Source organism: Syngnathus floridae, chromosome 8, assembly GCF_059516105.1.
Source record: "Syngnathus floridae isolate MCC-2025c chromosome 8, RoL_Sflo_1.0, whole genome shotgun sequence".
NCBI lineage: Eukaryota > Metazoa > Chordata > Actinopteri > Syngnathiformes > Syngnathidae > Syngnathus > Syngnathus floridae.
The window spans coordinates 13,621,436-13,641,537 of NC_142420.1; the positions used below are offsets into that span (position 1 = coordinate 13,621,436).

The following is a 20,102-nucleotide window of genomic DNA, read 5'->3' on the forward strand; positions in this document are numbered from 1 at the left end:
CAATAGAGTCCCCAGAAGGAGCGGTCTCCAGCACTTCTTCCAAGGACTCCAAGAAGGGTGGGTGCTCTGAGCTGCCGTTTGGTGCATAGACACAAACAACAGTCAGGACCCGTCCACACCACCCGAAGGCGGAGGGAGGCTACCCTCTCGTTCACCGGGGTGAACCCCAATGTGCAGGCGCCCAGCCGGGGGGCAATAAGTAGGTCCACACCTGCTCGATGCCTCTCACCGTGGGCAAATACAGAGTGGAAGAGAGTCCAGCCCCTCTCGAGAGGGCTTGTACCGGAACCCAAACTGTGTGTGGAGGCAAGTCAGACTATGTCTAGTCGGAACGAGCTCCTTTCCAGCTAGAGAGGTGACATTCCATGTCCCAAGAGCCAGCTTCTGCAGCCGGGGAATCGTCCCGCCAAGGTCCCTGCCTTTGGCAGCCGCCCAGCTTACACTGCACCCGACCCCTTTGGCCCCATCCTGCTTCAATGACTACCGCCCCGTGGCACTGACACCCATCATCATGAAATGCTTTGAGCGGCTTGTCATGACACACATCAGATCCATTCTCCCCCCCACCCTTGACCCCTTCCATTTGCATACCAAGCCAAACAGTCCTCTGACGATGCAATCTGCTCTGCCCTCCACTCATCCCTCACCTACCTGGAAAAAAGAGACTTGTATGTGAGATTGCTGTTTGTGGACTTCAGTTCTGCATTCAACACCATTGTACCACAGCGACTCATCTGTAAACTTGACGAGCTGGGACTCAGTACCTACCTCTGCAACTGGGTACTGTAGTTCCTCTGTCAGAGGCCTCAAGTTGTACGCGTTGGCGACAATATCTCAAGCACCATCACGCTGAGCATGGGGGCCCCCCAAGGCTGCGTGCTCAGTCCGCTGCTCTTCACCCTGCTGACGCATGACTGCACTGCAAACTACAGCAACAACCGCATAGTGAAATTAGCTGACGACACGACTCTGGTGGGTCTCATCACCGAGGGTGACGAGTCTCAATACAGGTCGGAGGTCGATCTTCTGACCACATGGTGCAACAACAACCTCCTGCTGCACATCAGCAAGACCAAGGAGATTGTTGTTGACTTCCGAAAGGGTCTCACCCAACACCTGCCACTGGCCATCGACGGTGCTGTGGTGGAGAGAGTGAGCAGCACCAGATTCCTGGGGGTGCACATCAGTGAAGACCTCTCCTGGACCACCAACACTGTATCACTGGCGAAGAAAGCTCAGCGCCATCTGTACTTCCTGTGGAAACTCAGGCAAGCAAGTGCTCCAACAGCCATCATGAGCACATTCTACTGTGGCACCATTGAGAGCGTCCTCTCCAGTTGTATCGCTGTGTGGGGTGGAAGCTGCACTGAATACAACATGAAGACCCTGCAGCGCATAGTGAACACAGGATTATTGGTGCTTCACTCCCCTCCCTGAAGGACATTTACACTTCCCATCTCACCCGCAAGGCGACCACGATTGTGAGTGATGTGAGTCACCCCGCTCACACTTTGTTTGTTCTACTGCCCTCTGGGAAGAGGTACAGAAGCCTGCGCTCCCGCACCACCAGACTCACCAACAGCTTCATACTCCAGGCTGTTAGGATCCTGAACTCTCTCCCCCCACCACCCTCGGCTGCATAACGTCCTGGCCTTTTGGGCCACGTTGGCTGCCTTGCACTACTCCTCCTGTACTTTTGCGCTATATACTGACTGTCTGCTGTATGCACAATTGCTCCGTTTCAACAATGTTGCTCTTATTTATTTATTTATTCATTTATTATTTATTCATTGCTCTTATTTATTCATTGTATGTCCATTCTTGTTTTCCCTTTTTGTATTGTTTACTTGAATGTTTTGTTTGTCCGTGGACCAATATAATATAATATAATATAATATAATATAATATAATATAATATAATATAATATAATATCATATCATATAATATATATACTATATATATGTATATAATATGTAATATGTTTTGTCACCGTGGGATAGTCGGAAACGCAATTTCGATCTCTTTGTGTGTCTTGACATGTGAAGAAATTGACAATAAAGCAGACTTTGACTTTTGATCCACAGTTTGTCAGTGAGTAAGGTTTTCCTGAGTCTTCAAATTAGCTGTCAACCTCTCCAATGTCGCCGCCCTGCTAGCGTAGTTAGCATGCTTCGTAGCAAAGTGACGGCTAATATTGAACTCTTTGAATACTGCAACCGTTTCTTGGCATATCAGACAAACCGGCATTGATCGGACTTGAGCGAAAAAATATTTTGATGTTGATATTTTGATATTTTGAAAGGATTGCAGGGGAAGGTTTTTGGGTGGCTTTAGTGTAAAACTGTCTGAAAGCTCAGCGCGCGAATTACAAGAATGCTAACGTCACAGCCCACACTCGAAATTCGGCACTGATAGAAATAGAGTGTGGAGTGCGCCGGGTCTGTACTACTGAGTACGTACACGCACTTGTGAGTGTGCAGACACGACTTCCGGGAGTAAATGCGTGGGCGGGCGCTTCCCCATCTACTGGGGGAATGCAGACATTGCAGGGAAAATGACCAAAAAAATGCTTAATAAGACAATTTATTCAGCTTTGGCAGGCCGGATTAAATGGCCGCGTGGGCCGGATATGGCCCGCGGGCCGTAAATTCCTCATGTCTGTGTTAAGATCAGGGGATGTAGTCAACTGTGTCGTTAACATTTGTCTACTGTGTGCATGTGACAACCTGTGAGACTTTTCTGTGATTTCGGGCTATATAAATAAATTTGATTTGGCTTCAACTTGTATGATTTAGCTCAGCTGGACTTGCCAGCAGTGGCTGTGACTCCATGTCGAAAAAATCTGTGTGTGGACCTTCTGCCTCAAACGCAGCATCTATGGGAATTCTACAACTCACTCAGCTACGAACTCAGGATCGAGAACAGTGATGCAGGCAGAGCTCCGGTAATGTTGAGAACTAACGTACACAAGTGTTAAGGAATCTAATTTGTACTTGTAACTTTCGCTTTCATGTGTTTGTAGGCTAGTTGCTTGGTGTGGGTCCACTTCCTAATTGCCATACAGTCTTATGACTTCACTTGCACTCTATAGATATTTAGAAATTACATAGCCACTCCCGCCACACTCCAATTGAACTGTTGGGGCAGGTACTCTTGTCCTGCTCCCTTTCCCGCCTGTCCAATTCCAAAACTTGAATTTGTTTTTCTTTGCAGAGCAGTTCCTGAATGAACAACTTCATTTTAGGAGCAACTTTCTAACTTTGTTTTTTAAACAATAAAAATGTGACAATATAAGAAATTAACAATTATTTGTTACGCTTAGAATAAACAGTTTCTATTCCTTAAATTTTCTTCTCTAGAAGCAAAGCTAAATTGATATATAAAAAAATCTGCTGTGATTTAATTTTACAAAATAAAATGTATTCCTTTATTCACGCTTTGCAAACATAGAGAACAAAAAACTGCATCCAGATAACTTTTGTAGAGTTAAGACTGGCACTGAGAACAAGTGTTTTCAATCAGCTGACTTCTTTTTCTGCTGTCCCTCATTTTCTTCACTATTCCTTTGTTACACAGCCTTTGTGCAGTCAGTGACAAACTGAAAATTTGTATTTGACAATTAGTAATTTTGCTGCCTCTTTGAAATGAGCATGAAAACAGTTCCCAAAACACTTCACTACTACTACAGTACTACCACAATGGATGTTTGATCCTCTGTTTTACTATTCAGTGCATGATAATGAGGTCCAAAATAATGCGTTTGATGCGAATACATGCAAAAATGTTTTGACAAATATCTTAATTTTATTTTAAGTTAGAAATTAGGCTGGAGAGGTCAAAGGTGCAAAATAGTGCTCATCCAGTGTAGCCTAAATGAACAAATAAATAAAAAAAATCAAGTAATCCAAGACTGCTAACCATGACAGTTTAGTGCAGTGGCTTGGTGCCCATCCCTAACAGTTTTACATTCATGTGTGTGAAAGTTTTTATTTTCCTTCCACGAATCATGTACTGTACTGTATCTATGTGGTCTATGCTTTTGGGGACAGTTTTTTCAGGAACCTGAATCTCTGAAGGGAACTGTTCTGAAGAACCTTGCTCCTGGGAACTACTGCATCTCAGTTCGATTTTCTGACAGCTTTATCCCGAGACAGTCCAACTACAGCCAGCGTCATTGTGTCGTTACCTCAGGGATTTCTACTTCAGGTAAATGGCTCTCCTTTTGATTCTCTTTCAATTTCCATTCAAAATTTCTAATTAGATGTATGTAAATTTAGTACAACTTAATGATGTGTCAAATTACAACATTGGTTACCTCAAGGCACAATTTATAAGGAGTATGTAAGATAGTGATTAGACAGCATATTTATTGCGCAGGTGTGCCTTAGGATGGCCAAAAAAATCAATAAAAGACCACTCTGAAATATTCAGTTTCATCACACAGCACAATATCCCAGATGTTGCAAGGTGTGGAGAGTGGGTGCAATTGAGATGCTGACTGCAGGAATGCCCACCAGAGCAGATTCATGAATTGAGTCATCATTTCTACACCATAAACTGTCTCTAAGACGTTTCAGACAATCTGGCAGTACATCCAACTAGCCTCACAACCTCAGAACACTTGTAACCATACAAGCTTAGGATCTCCAACGTGCCCCTGACTCTCATGATTATAAGCGGTACAGATGATGGATGGATGTCAGATATCGTCTCAGAGAAGCTCATCTGCATGCTCATTGTTCTCCTCAGGCTCTTGACCTGGCTGCAGTTTGTCATTGTAACCAACTTGAGTGGGCAAATGCTCACATTCGATGGCGTCTGGCATTGTTTTCACTGGCAGACAGATGTGTTGCATCATGTGGGTGTGTGGTTCGCTGATGTCAACGTTGTGGCTCGAGTGGCCCGCGGGGGAGGTGGAGTTATTTTATGGACAGGTGAATCAATAAAGTACCTACCGACCAACCCACCCTACCCTACCCGACCCAACACGACACTACCTAAAAAACAAAACAAAAAAAACGTGGCTTTAAGTTGTGTGTGAAATAGTCCAGGTCAAGTCTTCGCTCTAAATTGAAATGTCTTGTGCATTGCTAGTGAAGGTGGAAAATATCCACTCTTTTTAAATTACCAATTAACTAAAAAAGCCTTATCCCTTTGTGGAGTTTCGATGTGCTCGTTGGGTGGATACAGGAATCAATACACGCACTCGTCTATCGCGTCAGCGACACAACAAAATATTTATTCCTACCAAAATTGTCTAATAACAGCAAGCAAGCCAGTTTTCTAAGCGGAGCTGTGGGTCACATCTGTCCATCCCTAACCGCGAGGGTAGTGATGCAGAGAGACAAAGAACGACTTTCCCTGACCCAGACTTTATACAAGACATTTTACGAAAAAGGGCGGACTTTGCAGTTTGTGTTTGTATTTTTGTTCTTTGTTATTGGCTGCCACGTGGGTAACTGTGTTTGAAGTTGGTCAGCCCGATCCTTCTTCTTTTCCTTTCTGCTTTTCCCCTCATGGGTTGCCACAGCAAACCGTCTGTTTCCATCTCACCATCTATCCTGTGAATCCTCTTCTCTCACCCCAACTAACTCCATGTGCTCTTTCACTCCATCCATAAATCTCCTCTTTGGTCTCCCTCTTGACCTCCTGCCTGGTGGTTCCATCCTCAGCATACTTCTACCAATATATTCATTTTCCTTCCTTTGAACATGTCCGAACCATCCCACTCTGGCCTCTCTGGCCTTATCTCAGAAACACCTAACATGTGCTGTCCCTCTGATGTACTCATTCCTGATCTTATCCAGTCGCGTCACTCCCAAAGAGAACCTCAGCATCATCATCTCTGCCACCTCCATCTCTGCCTTCTGTCTTTTCCCCAGTGCCACTCTCTCTAAACCATACATCATCGCTGGTCTCACCACTGTCTTGTACACCTTTCCCTTCATTTTTGCTGTTACTATTTTATCACACATCACCCCTGACACTTTTCTCCACCCATTCCACCCTGCCTGGATGTGCTTCTTCACCTCTTTTACACATTCTCTGTTGCTCTGGACTGTTGACCCTAAGTACGTAAAGTCCTCTACCTTCTGGATCTCTACTCCCTGTAGCCTCACCATTCTACTGTATTTTTCGGACTATAAGTCGAGGTATTTTTCATAGTTTGGGTGGGTGGGCGACTTATACTGAGGAGCGATTTATATGTACATTTTTTCACAAATTTTCAAAATTTAAAAAAAAAAGTGAAACTGCGATAAACTAACCGCGATGTAGCAAGGGATTACTGTAATTTAAACTTCAAGTGACGTCAGCAGCACGGCACGGCGGTTGTTTGCATAAAGGACAAAGATTCGATCACGGGATGACGAAGATGACGAAAGGCCCCACGTACTACTGGCATCATTAGCGGCTTTGTTTGTAAGCGACACGGAGGACCAAGAGTTTGAAGGATTTAAGGATTTGGAGTGACACAGAGGGTTTGAAAAACTATTATGGCTTTTACTCACGCCGGGTCTTACTCTAAGGAGCTCTCTTTCACCTCCGTGGATGGAAGTCAGGGGCTGGCGCTCGGCCGGGTGGCTGTCCAGGGACGGTGGATGGGGCTCGGACATGGCTTTTACGCACGCCTGATCCTACTCTACGGAGCTCTCTTTCACCTCCGTGGATGGAAGTCGGGGGCCGGCGCTCGGCCCGGTGGCTGTCCGAGGACGGCGGATGGGGCTCGGACATGGCTTTTACGCACGCCCGGTCCTACTCTACGGAGCTCTCTTTCACCTCTGTGGATGGAAGTCGGGGCGCGGCGCTCGGCCGAGTGGCTGTCCAGGGACGGTGGATGGGGCTCGGACATGGCTTTTACGCACGCCCGGTCCTGTTTTATGGAGCTCTCTTCCACCTCCATGGCTGGAAGTGCAACCTCCGGGGATGGAAGTCCACGCCGCCACACTCCTGGTCGTCGACGCCGGTGCTTGGGGCCATGTGGCGGTGAACTATTTGTTATAGTTATTTGATATATTTTATTTTGTGTAGCAACTTGTATATGATTTTATCGTTACAGTTCAGTAGTTGTTGGCTCGTTGAACTCGTGTTTTGTTAAATAAAGAGCTGTTTACCAAACCCACGTCTTTCCTTGTACTTTGTTAACGCTACAATATAGTTATATACTAGATCTGTGGAATAACGACGAGGCTGACGTCAGGGCGCACGTGCGGCGTTGTTGACAAAGGAAGAGGCATTTGATCGATGGATTTAATGATTTGGAGTGACACAGATGATTTGATAATATTATTGCTTATATAATAGTTATTTGATATATAATTTATATATCGTTATATGGGCATGTGGAATATTTTGAAGTGCAACCGCCGTCAGTGGCGCGCACCCGGCATTGGCATTGTTGACATAAAGGACGATCGATGGATTTAATGAATTGGAGTGACAGAGATGGTTTTATAAACGTGTTATTTATGTAATAGTTATTTGAATAACTCTGAATGTTTCGTCAGGCCCGTTCTCAGTTTTTCGTTTGTGTTTATGTTACGTTAGCATACCTATCGTTTAGCCTGTTGTTGCTCATTCATGTCTGTTCTTGGTGTTGGATTTTGTAGAATAAATTTCCCCCAAAATGAGACTCATACTCCGGAGTGACTTATATATGTTTTTTTTTCACGTTATTGTGCATTTTATGGCTAATGCGACGTATATTCCGGAGCGACTTTTAGTCCGAAAAATACGGTACTTAGATCCCTCTCATTTACACACATGTATTCTATCTTCTTTTGGCTAATCTTCATTCCCTTCCTTTCCGGGGCATACCTCCACCGCTGTAGATTTCTCTCCACCTGCTCCTTACTCTCACTACAGATCATAATGTCATCCGCGCACATCATGGGCCATGGAGATTCCTGTCTCACCTCATCTGTCAGCCTGTCCATCACCATAGCAAACAAGATGGGGCTCAGAGCTGATCCTTAATGCAGTCCCACTTCCACTTTGAATTCCTTTGTCATTCCTACAGCACATCTCACTCCTGTCCTGCAACTTTCATACATATCCTGTACCACTCACATACTTCTCTTCCACTCCAGACTTCCTCATACAATACCACAGTTCCTTTCTGGGCACCCTGTCATATGCTTTCTCCAGATCTACAAACCGGATTCGGTTGAAGTTGGGAAATTGTGTAAAATGTAAATAAAAATAAAATACAACGATTTGAAAATCCTTCTCAACCTATATTCAATTGAATACACTACAAAGACAACATATTTAATGTTCAAACTGATAAACTTAATTATTTTTTGCCAAATAATAACGTAGAATTTCATGGCTGCAGCACATCCAGTAGAAGTTGGGAAATGTGGCAAAAATACTGAGAAAGCTAAGAAAAGCTCATTCAACACCTATTTGGAAGATCCCACATGTGATCAGGCTAATTGGAAACAGGTGGGTACCATGATTGGGTATAAAAAGAGCCTCACCAAACATGCTCAGTCATTCACAAGCAAGGATGGGACGAGGTTCACCACCTTGTCCACGACTGCGTGAGAAAATTGTTGAACAGTTTAAGGACAACATTTCTTAAAGCAAAATTGCAAGGAATTTAGGGATTTCAACATCTACGGTCCATAATATCACCAAAAGGTTCAGAGAATCTGGTAAACACTGCACGGAAACGCCACGGCCGGAAACCAAGACTGAATGACCGTGACCATTGATCCCTCAGACGTTTCGTGATCTAACCCCCCAATTCCAACCCTTGATGCTGAGCTATAAGCAGGGAGGTAATGGGTCCCATTTATATAGTGTTTGGTATGACCCGGCCGTGGTTTGAACCCACAACCTTCCAGTCTCAGGGCGGACACTCTACCACTCGGTCACTGAGCTGGTAAATACAGTTCGTCACTACATCAGTAAGTGCGGGTTAAAACTCTACCATGCAAAGCAAAAGCCGTTTATGAAACACCGCCGGATTCTCTGGGCCCGAGCTCATGTAAAATGGACTGATGCACAATGGAAAAGTGTTTTGTAGCCTGATGAGTCCACTTTTCATATAGTTTTTGGAAACACTGGACGTTGTGTCTTCCGGACCAAAGAGGAAGCGGACCATCCGGACTGTTATCAACGCAAACTTCAAAAGCCAGCATCTGTGATGGTATGGGGGTGCATTAGTTCTCATGGCATGGGTGACTTACATTTCTGTGTAGGCAACATAAATGCTGAAAAGTACATACAGATTTTGGAGCAACATATGCTGCCATCCAAGCAACGTCTTTTCCACTGCTTATTTCAGCAAAATAATGCCAAGCTACATTCTGCACGTGTTTCAACAGCGTGGCTTCGAAGTAAAAGACTCCAGGTTCTCCCCTGGCCCGGTTGCAGTCCAGACCTGTCTCCCGTTGAAAATGTGTGGCGCATTATGAAACGTAAAACACGACAGGGAAGACCCCGGACAACCGAAGCGTTCATCAAGCAAGAATAGGCTGCGATCTTCAAACGTGCTGGGTGCTGTGTCCCTGTAAAACAACGCTCTAGACTTTTTTGCTAAGTATCACACAATAATAATAATGAGTAAATAATCAGATACCTCTCGTGCATACACTCCAACAGCCGTTAAATAGATGTGAGATAACTTGCATGAAGTCGACTTAAACCAACATTGAGTAAATATGGGATAACTTAAAAACTGTCCCGGTCAACAACAATTTATGAATAGAAACTACAAGGTATAAAAGAGAAAGAACTTCTCTTGAACTAAACAAAGAACAAAGGTGTTCTGTTCAAAACTAGTGAGGGCCTCTCACAGATAAGGAAAGGAAGGGAGTCTAAGAACTCCCCAGAGCCAGACAGATATGTTTGCTTGAGCGAACATATATATGAGGCCTCCGGTTCAGGCCGACCAGCGCTTCTGCAAAAACAATTATTCCAACAATCCCCACGGCATCCGCTCATTCTCTAGGATGTCATTGAACTGTCTGGTCAAAAACGCTACAGACACCTCCCCAAGACACTTCCATACCTCCACAGGTATTTCATCCTGGCATACAGGTTTTCGTATGCTCTCAGTTTGGCCTTTGCCACTTCTGCTTTCGCCTTACGCCGCATTTCCCTGTATCCCTGTTTACTCTCTTCAGTCTTCTCGGTGTCCCACTTCCTCTTAGCTAACCTCTAGCCACGTATGCACTCCTGCACTTCCTCGTTCCACCACCAAGTCTTCTTATTGACTTTCCTTCCAGAAGACACCAAGTACTCTCCTACCTGTCTCCCTGATCACCTTAGCTGTCGTAGTACTGTCATCTGGAAGCGCCTCCTGCCCGCTCAGAGCCTCTCAACTCCTCCCTGAAAGTAACACAACTGGGACTGGTGATCCTGAAAGGGGGATCCTTCCATCTGTGGTCCCTTCTCAAGGTTTCTCATTTTCCCCTGGCAGGGTTTTTTTGAGTTTTTCCTTGCCCTTTTGGGAGCTTATGATCAGGGGATGCTTTGAGAATAATTGTCAATTGTTTGTCTATGTGAAGCCCTTTGAGACTGCTTGTGATGTATGGCTATACAAATAAACTTGACTTGACTTGACATGAGTTTGTGATTTAGGGCTATACAAATAAACTTGACTTGACTTGACTTGACTTCCTTTTTTTAGTTCCCACCACTTCGTCCTCTGTTCTGCCTTTGTCGTCTTCATCTTCCTCTTCCTCACCTCCAGGGTCATGCAACACACCACCATTCCATGCTACACTTTCACCTGCCACCACTTTGCAGTCACTGATCTCCTTCAGGTCATATCGTCTACACCAGTGGTCCCCAACCTTTTTTGCGCCACGGACCGGTTACGTGTCAGAAATATTTTCGCGGACCGGCCTTTATATAAATGAATAATACATTTATATAAATAAATAATACATTTATAATAAATATATGAATACGATTAAATAAAATGATACGACTGGCATAAAAACAAGTAGAAACGACATAAAAATAAAACTCACCATTACATTGAATTAGTGGGCGCACTGATAGCGGCCGTTGTTAACCCGGGTCTCGACTGATCCGGTATGGAATTAACAGACTGAGTTCGCATCATGAGCTATTTTGGCATTTTTTTGCGCCGGATGCCCTTCCTGACGCAACCTTCTACATTTACTCGGGCTTGGGACCGGCACAAGAAAGATATTGCCTTGTACTCCCTATGGCTGTATTGGTCGGCCCGATCCTGCTGCGGTGAAAATTCAGGAGTGGTTGTGTCCTCCCTTCATAAGGCTAAAGTTGTCTTAATTAAAAAAAGTTAAAGTCCCAATGATCGTCACACACACATCTGGGTGTGGTGAAATTTGTCCTCTGCATTTAACCACTCCCGTGTGATTTTGATCCATCCCCTGGGGGAGAGGGGAGCAGTGAGCAGCAGTGGTGCCGCGCTCGGAAATCATTTGGTGATCTAACCCCCCAATTCCAACCCTTAAAGGCCTAGAGAAATCCTTTTTTTTTTCAATTAGAACGGAATTTATAAAGAGAACACATTTGCCACATTGGAAATTAAAAATGGACACCGATTACTAAGAATAAAGCTAAAACTAAATGCCAGTTTATCGATCAGGTTCCGCACGCAGCCACACTGGTGGCGCCATTACTGTGACGTCACAAGTTGTACATCCGGATCTCAACAAACCCAAACAACATGGCAGATGATAGCGACAGCTCCGTTTCTAGCGACAATATTAGCATCATTTTATCCGATTCAGAAACCTCTTTTGACGCAGAATATGATGAATCTAGCAGTTCACTTGGGCTGAGCTGAGCACGTTTTTTGAATTGTGCCCCTCCCGTCACTCAGGTTAGGTTGGCATAGTAAAAAATGCTCTTGGGGGCTTTAGAGTGCCGAGTTGATCTCGGCACATGAAGAAATGACCACCTGCAACGTTTGGTTTAGGTTTTATTAGCATTTTTAATTTTATTGATTAAAACGCATTTTCTCGACGAGCTGAGCACGTTTTCTGAATTGTGCCTCTCCCGTCACTGTGGTTAGGTTGGCATAGTAAAAAGTTCTCAGGGGGCTTTAGAGTGCCGAGTTGACCACTGCGCATGAAGAAATGAACATCTGCAGCGTTTGGTTTAGGTTTTAGGCTCATTTTTAATTTTATTGCTTAAATCGCATTTTTTTGACGAGCTGAGCACGTTTTCTGAATTGTGCCCCTCCCGTCACGCTTCGACATACTTTTCAAAGTCGAAGTCTCAAAGTCAAAGTCTCCTTTATTGTCAATTCCTCCGCATGTCAAGACACACAAAGAGATCGAAATTACGTTTCTCACTATCCCAGGGTGACAAGACAGAGTTCACAACGCACATACAAGTAAACGACACAGGAAAAATAAAACAAGAAGATGAACAATAAGAGTGATAGCACGCTAGCCGCTCCCGATGCACAGCAGAGTCCGGAAAGATGACAGTCAACCAGGCCACTGTGAACACGAGCACACAGCAGGCACGCACTGTCCGGTTCGTGGATCCTATCAGGCGAACGCAACCCATCTTGTCACGCGAACGAATGTACGCCAGGGGAATGGAAGGCACGGCTGGGCGAGCTGGGTTGGCCGCAAGCCTGGCCTGACGTCTCCGCGCTGGCCCCTCTTCTCTTTTTGTTTAAATTCACTGAAGCTAAACGCGTACAACTTGAGACGTCATGAGACATCACTTCCGGCTGGCGGCTCGGTGAAGTCAAACTCGTCAGCGCGGCAAATTTAAATTATATTTTCAGAGCAACAGCTTCCTTTTCGTTGTTTCAATCGTCAATTTATATTTATAAGCCCATAAGTGAACTAAAACAGATTTATACATATACCGGTGTCTCTGGGCCTTTAATGCTGAGTGCCAAGCAGGGAGGCAACGGGTCACATTTTATAATGTTTGCTATGACCCGGCGGGGTTTGAACCCACAACCTTCCAGTCTCAGGGCGGACACTCTACCACTAGGACACTAAGCTAATTGCTGCATGGTTTACTGTCCTTTAGCTGGACTTTCAACAAAGAAGTGGTCATGTCTTCCCTGTGAGATTGATGTCCAGGCCCCTTTCTCCTCTGCCATGTGGGTTTCACACTCCACCTGAGGTCACGCAAACCTCTCCAGACCTTCTTAGTGAATGAGAAATGAAAAGCAATTATTGCAAGTAGTACTAAGTTAACTTGTCTTCTAAATGGCAACTACATGATGAGCATACATGAAAAGTACTAAGTTAACTTGTGTCTAAATAGCAACTACGTGGTGGGCATACGTGTAAATTCTTTAAATGTAAATTTCTTCACTAGTTACCAATAATAGAGTACAGCCACAGTTACCGTTCTAAACATACGTGTATAATAATGCTAGAAAGAAGATTTCTGGTCATTCCTTCACCAGAATTAGACAAAGTGAACAATTGACCATTAAAGACTTTGATCAAATACAAGGAGCACGTATATACCGTATTTTTCGGACTAAAAGTCGCTCCGGAGTACAAGCCGCATCAGCCATAAAATGCACAATAAAGGGGAAAAAGCATATATGTCGTAAATTTATTTGACAAAATCCAACGCCAAGTACAGACATGAACCAGCAAAAACAGGCTAAACGATACGGTATGCTAACGTGACATAAACACAAACAAGGAGCTGAAAACGGGCCTGACGTAACATTAACAGTTATTCAAATAACTATAACATAAATAATATGTTTATCAAACCATCTGCGTCACTCCAAATCAATGAATCCATCAATCGAATTCTTCGTCCTTTCTGTAAACAACGCCGCTGACGTCGGACTCATCGTCAGTTGCAGTTCAGATTATTCCACAGGCCCATATAACGATATATAAACTATATATCAAATAACTATAATATAAACAACAATTTTACCAAACCATCCGTGCCATTCCAAATCAATGAATCTATCGATCGAATGCTTCGTCCTTTATGTAAACAACACCGCATGTGCAGCGCGCTGCTGACGTCGAACTTGTCTTCAGTTGCAGTTCAAATTATTCCACAATATAAACAACAATTTTATCAAATCATCTGTGTCACTCCAAATCATTAAATCCATCGATCGGATTATTTGTCCCCTATGTAAACAACGGCGTGTGTGACGTCAGACTTGTCGTCAGTTGCAGTTCAAATTATTCCACAGGCCCATATAACGATATATAAACTATATATCAAATAACTATAATATAAACAACAATTTTATCAAACTATCTGCATCACTCCAAATCATTAAATCCATCGATCGAATTGTTCGTCCTTAATGTAAACAACGGCACGTGTGCGGTGTGGCGCTGACGTCGGACTCGTTGTCAGTTGCAGTTCAAATTATTCCACAGGCCCATATAACAATATATAAACTATATATCAAATAACAATAATCCATCCATCCATCTTCTTCTGCTTATCCGGGTCGGGTCGCGGGGGCAGCAGCTTTAGGAGGGACTCCCAGACTTCCCTCTCCCCAGCCACTTCATCCAGCCATCTCATCTGGCTCTTCTCAACGTGGAGGAGCAGCGGCTCTAATCCGAGTCTCTCCCAGATGACCGAGCTTCTCACCTTATTTCTAAAGGGAGAGCCCGGACACCCTGTGGAGGAAACTCATTTCGGCCTCTTGTATCCTGGATCTCGTTCTTTCGGTCACGATCCATAGCTCGTGACCATAGGTGAGGTTAGGAGCATGGATCGACCGGTAAATTGAGAGCTTTGCCTTTTGGCTCAGCTCTCTCTTCACCACAACAGACCGGTACAGAGTCCGCATTACTGCCGACGCTGCACCGCCTGTCGATCTCGCGCTCCATCCTGCCCTCACTCGTGAATAATACCCCAAGATACTTGAACTCCTCCACTTGGGGCAGGATCTCATCCCCGATCCGGAGAGGTCATTCCACCCTTTTCCGACCGAGGACCATGGACTCGGATTTGGATTTGACAAAATCCAACACCAAGTACAGACAAGTACTCCTTCAAATACCAATAATATAAACAACAATTTTAACGAACCATCCATGTCACTCCAAATCATTAAATCCATTGGAATCTTCATCCGCTGTGCCACTTAAAAAAAAAAACAGCTGTTGACGGCAGCCTCGTCGTCAGTTGCAGCTCAAATTGTTCCACAATCTACGTATATAACTATATTGTAGCGTTACCAAAATACCAGGCAAGATATGGGTTTTGTAACCAGCTCTTTATTTCACAAAACAAGAGCTCAACATATGAGCCAACACAGTGCTATAAGGAAGTGCCGTCAAAGATGCCAGCTTTCAACTTTTCCATGGTTAATCCTGGAAAAGCTTGGCACAAGTAAGTGAAACAGTCACCATCCTTGTCCAGAGCCTTGGTGAATTGTTTGATTAAGCCAAGTTTGATGTGCAGAGGTGGGAAGAGTATTCTGTCTCTGTCCACCAGAGGGTCGTTAATGACGTTCCTCTCCTTACAAGGCACCAATTCCTCCCGCACACGCCAGTCCTTCTTTGTGTAATGCTGAGCACGGTCTCTACTATCCCACATGCACAAAAAACATGGGTACTTGGTGAAGCCAGACTGTTGTCCCAACAAAAAGTTCACCATCTTCAGGTCAACACAAATAAACCACTTATGCTGATCATAGCCAATTTTCTCCAGTACGTACTGCTGGATTCTGTCCACAATTTAGGGAGCGCGTTATCTGTGCCTCACGGCAAAAGCCTTTGCCAATCACCTGTTATCCAATTTACTCACTGCGTGCTCGTTTGATTTCTTCAGATTTAGGAAAATGCAAAGACACTGAAGCAGAAATTAGACTTACACAGATTGGTTGAGTTCAATCACAATTCTTGTTCAAAAAGCTCTGTTTTCAGGAAAGTACAATACAGCGCTGGGCCCTTCAAGAGCGGAAAGTCTCCATTCAGAAAAGGCAAAGTCCAAGGTTGTTGGATCAGTTTTATATTCAGTAGCACATTGTGGGCCGAGATTGATGGGTGATGAGTCTTCGGGGTGGGGCAAGTTCGAAGGAGAGTCTGCTTGCATGGGAGTGGTGCTGGTTATGGGCGATTCGGTGTGGAGGTGGGGGGCTGTTGGCGTGTGTGTGTGGAGGGGGGCTGTTGTCCTCCATCCCGTCTTTCGGCCTTGGCGATCATCTTTGGCCGAGTTCTCGGTGGGGGCTGTTGTCTTCCCTCCCGTCTTTCGGCCTTGGCGATCATCTTTGGCCGAGTTCTCGGGTGGGGGCTGTTGTCTTCCCTCCCGTCTTTCGGCCTTGGCGATCATCTTTGGCCGAGTCTTTGGGTGGCTCCTTCTGGCACCTGCTGGTTTTATCTCCACGTGACCTTCCTGTGAACATTCTTCTCCAATCTTGGACATACACTGTCGTACCTCATTTTTATTCTTTTAATTTTGTCATTTTGTACGAAATTATGTTAGCTTTTGGCTGTGACATCATTAATCTATTGCTGTTCTTTTGATACATCATGTCTTTGCTTATTCTTAGTTTAATCATGCTTCCAACCGTATCTTTTCTTTGTTAGGCAAACTATTTCCCTCTGTGCAGAGCGTTCAGTAGTAATCAAAAACTGGCGTCTAGCATTAGTCAAAACATAAGATACAATCAAGTACTGAACGGTCAAGACGACTCTGGCCGTGTCCATGATTCAGAGAAAAAACATCAGGCATGCATTACACAGTTCCTTAAGGGTCATTAAGCAATTTAGGCAATATATCAAAAGTCATTTGTTATTTCAAAGTGCTCAGAAATATATATCAGATCATAAAGTTATAAGGACCTTTCTCATCACCACTTATCAAAAATGTCTAGTTATGTCTTCTTTATTAATTTGGTGTGTAGGTATAATTATATGCTTAAAATGTTTCTTTTATTTATTTAATATGTGAATATACTTGTCTGCTTATGTACTTTATTCAATGAGGTTTGAGCATATCTGTTTTTGTAGCTAGGCAGGACTTTTTGTATTTTGACCCCATTTCCTGCAGTACTTCACTGCTTCATACTTCTCCTTCAGCGTAGTCGAGTGGGCGATAGGTACAGAGGCAAACAGGTTGCCGTTGTGTAACAGAACACATTTCAGTGATCCCTTACAGCTGTCAATGAAGAGTCTCCAATCTTTGGGTTCGTACTGTGACACACCAAGCGTGAGCAGAAGCTAGGCAATATCTGCACAGTACACCAAGTCCTTCTCCTCAGAGAAAAAACGGAGATACTCTCGATGCCTATTGCGGGAGAAACTGATACGAGCACTGTTAGAGAGTAGGTTTTTTCTTTCAATCTGGATGCCAACAGTTCGGCAGAGTCCTTTGACAAGCTGAGGTCGCAAACTAGATCATTCAACTCGTTTTGGGAAAATGGATGTCGAGCATCATCTTCAAAAACCACTTCTGCTTCTTCTTCATGTTCTTCAACACTTGAGACATCTTCGTCACTAATGTCAGGAAGTTCTCCGCAGATAGGCACTGGGATTTCATCATAATGAGCTACAGGACGACGTGCTGATTGAAAATCAGGATACTTGAGGCTTCCTCGGTTCTTTCTGTTGATACCGGTCACATCAACAGCACAGAAGTAGCAGTCAGTGACATGGTTTGTCGGCTCCCTCCAAACCATAGGAATCCCAAATTTCAGACTCCTCTTGCCATTGGTCCATCCACACAGAGTCTCAGTGCATGCCTTGCACACTATGTGTGGTGCCCAGGCTTTATCCTGGTCACCAAGTTTAATTCCGAAATATGCATGGTAAGCACACGTGGCCATATCTCAAAAACTTGACCTGATTGAGCAAAACCAATGTGATTTTTGGATTCAGTGCATCAGATTCGTCCTAAATCAACTGAAAAAACTCAGACAACAAATTTGTTGTTGACCTGTGTTATCAACAGCTGCATCTGTAAAGAAAAAAAAGTTCACGTTTTCAAATGTTATCCATCCATACATACATTTTCTGTACCGCTTTGTCCCAACGGCGGTCGCGGGTGTGCTGGAGCCTACACCAGCCGTCATCGGGCAGTAGGCGGGTTGCCAGCCAATCGCAGGGCACACAGAGACGAACAACCATCTGCACTCGCACTCACACCTAGGGACAATTTGGAGTACTCAATCGGCCTACAAAGCATGTTTTTGGGATGTGGGAGGAAATTGGAGTGCCCGGAGAAAACCCACGCGAGCACGGGGAGAACATCTAAACTCCATTCGGGAGGGCCGGAGGTGGAATCCAATTTTATCCATCATTATCAATTGTTTTGAACAACTCACCTCAGTTTTTTTTTACCTTTGAACATATTAACTGAAAACAAGATTGAATAAAAAAAAATCTGATGATTGTGATTTCAGTTATGTGTGTGTGAGAGCGTTTGTGTGTATTTGAGAGGTATTTCTGAATGATATTCCCGGTGGACTATCAAAATTGTTTTCCATCTGTTTCATATAAATATTTGTCAATAAATAGAGTTTTTGGGATTTTATTTTACCGTATTTTTTGGACTTTAAGTTGCGTTTTTTTTCATCGTTCGGGTGGGGGGGCGACTTATACTGAGGAGCGACTTATATGTGATTTTTTTTCACAAATTTTCAAAAAAAAAAAAAAGTGAAACCGCGATGTAGCAAGGGATTACTGTAATTTGAATTTCAAGTGACGTCAGCGGCGCGGCACGGTGGTTGTTTACATAAAGGACAAAGATTCAATCACGGTATGACGAAGATGACGAAGGGCCCCACATACTACCGGCATCATTAGCGGCTTTGTTTGTAAGTGACACGGAGGACGAAGAGTTTGAGGGATTTCATGATTTGGAGTGACACAGAAGGTTTTAAAAACTGTTATGGCTTTTACGCACGCCCAGTCCTACTCTATGTAGCTCTCTTTCACCTCCGTGGATGGAAGTCGGGGGCCGGCGCTCGACCGGGTGGCTGTCCGGGGACAATGGATGGGGCTCGGACATGGCTTTTACGCACGCCCGGTCCTACTCTACGGAGCTCTCTTTCACCTCCATGGCTGGAAGTGCCACCTCCGGGGATGGAAGTCCACGCCGCCACACGCCTGGAAGTTGACGCTGGTGCTTGGGGCCATGTGGCGGTGAACTATTTATGTTATAGTTATTTGATATATTTTATTTCGTGTAGCAACTTGTATATGTTTTTATCGTTACAGTTCAGTAGTTGTTTGCTCGTTGAATTCTTGTTTTGTTAAATAAAGAGCCGTTTACCAAACCCACGTCTTTCCTTGTACTTTGTTAACGCTACAATACACTAGATCTGTGGAATAACGACGAGGCTGACGTCAGGGCGCACATGCGGCGTTGTTGACAAAGGACGAGGAATTTGATCGATGGATTTAATGATTTGGAGTGACACAGATGGTTTAACAATATTATTGCTTATATAATAGTTATCTGATATATAATTTATACATCGTTATATGGGCCTGTGGAATATTTTGAAGTGCAACCGCCGTCAGCGGCGCACACCCGGCATTGTTGACATAAAGGATGATCAATGGATTTAATGAATTGGAGTGACACAGATGGTTTTATAAACGTGTTATTTATGTAATAGTTATTTGAATAACTCTGAATGTTAAGTCAGGCCCGTTCTCAGCTCTTCGTTTGTGTTTATGTCATGTTAGCATATCTATCGTTTAGCCTGTTGTTGCTCGTTCATGTCTGTTCTTGGTGTTGGATTTTGTCAAATACATTTCCCCCAAAATGCAACTTATACTCCGGAGCGACTTATTATTTTTTTCACATTGTGCATTTTATGGCTAATGCGACCTATATTCCGGAGCGACTTTTAGTCAGAAAATTACGGTACTGAAGAAAAAACGCTTCTCACAAACCTTTGTCTTTCCTTTTTCTAGACTCTGTGATCTCAGCTTTCTCGTGCATTATATCCATTGCTGTTATCATCATTGTGATTCTCCTCATCTATACTGGATTGCTGTGTCTGAGAAAGATTCATCTGCCACCAGTGCTGGTAAGTTACGTTGTATTTGGGATGGGAATCACACATCACATGTAGTCACACCATTGCTCATAAAGCTGTACACCAAAGTGGATTGAGGCTAGGGTTGGGCATCGAGAATCAGGAATCAATTGGGTCCGGGAATTTCAT

At 44.0% G+C, this 20,102-nt stretch overlaps 1 protein-coding gene across 7 annotated transcripts in view; it reads left to right on the forward strand.

Moving 5' to 3' along the window:
- The window catches only part of crfb2 (cytokine receptor family member b2), an 81,644-nt gene that overhangs the window by 27,274 nt on the left and 34,268 nt on the right, over window positions 1-20,102 (forward strand). For 4 of the 7 annotated variants that reach the window (XM_088382073.1, XM_088382075.1, XM_088382074.1 and 1 more), the window contains 3 exons: window positions 2,797-2,945; window positions 4,051-4,207; window positions 19,849-19,964. In XM_088382073.1, coding sequence (XP_088238199.1) covers window positions 2,797-2,945; window positions 4,051-4,207; window positions 19,849-19,964 — 422 coding nt within the window. Of the gene's footprint in view, window positions 1-2,796; window positions 2,946-4,050; window positions 4,208-4,750; window positions 4,989-9,057; window positions 9,156-9,333; window positions 11,006-19,848; window positions 19,965-20,102 lie in introns of those variants that run through there. The other 3 variants (XM_088382077.1, XM_088382078.1, XM_088382079.1) reach the window with 3 other exon arrangements.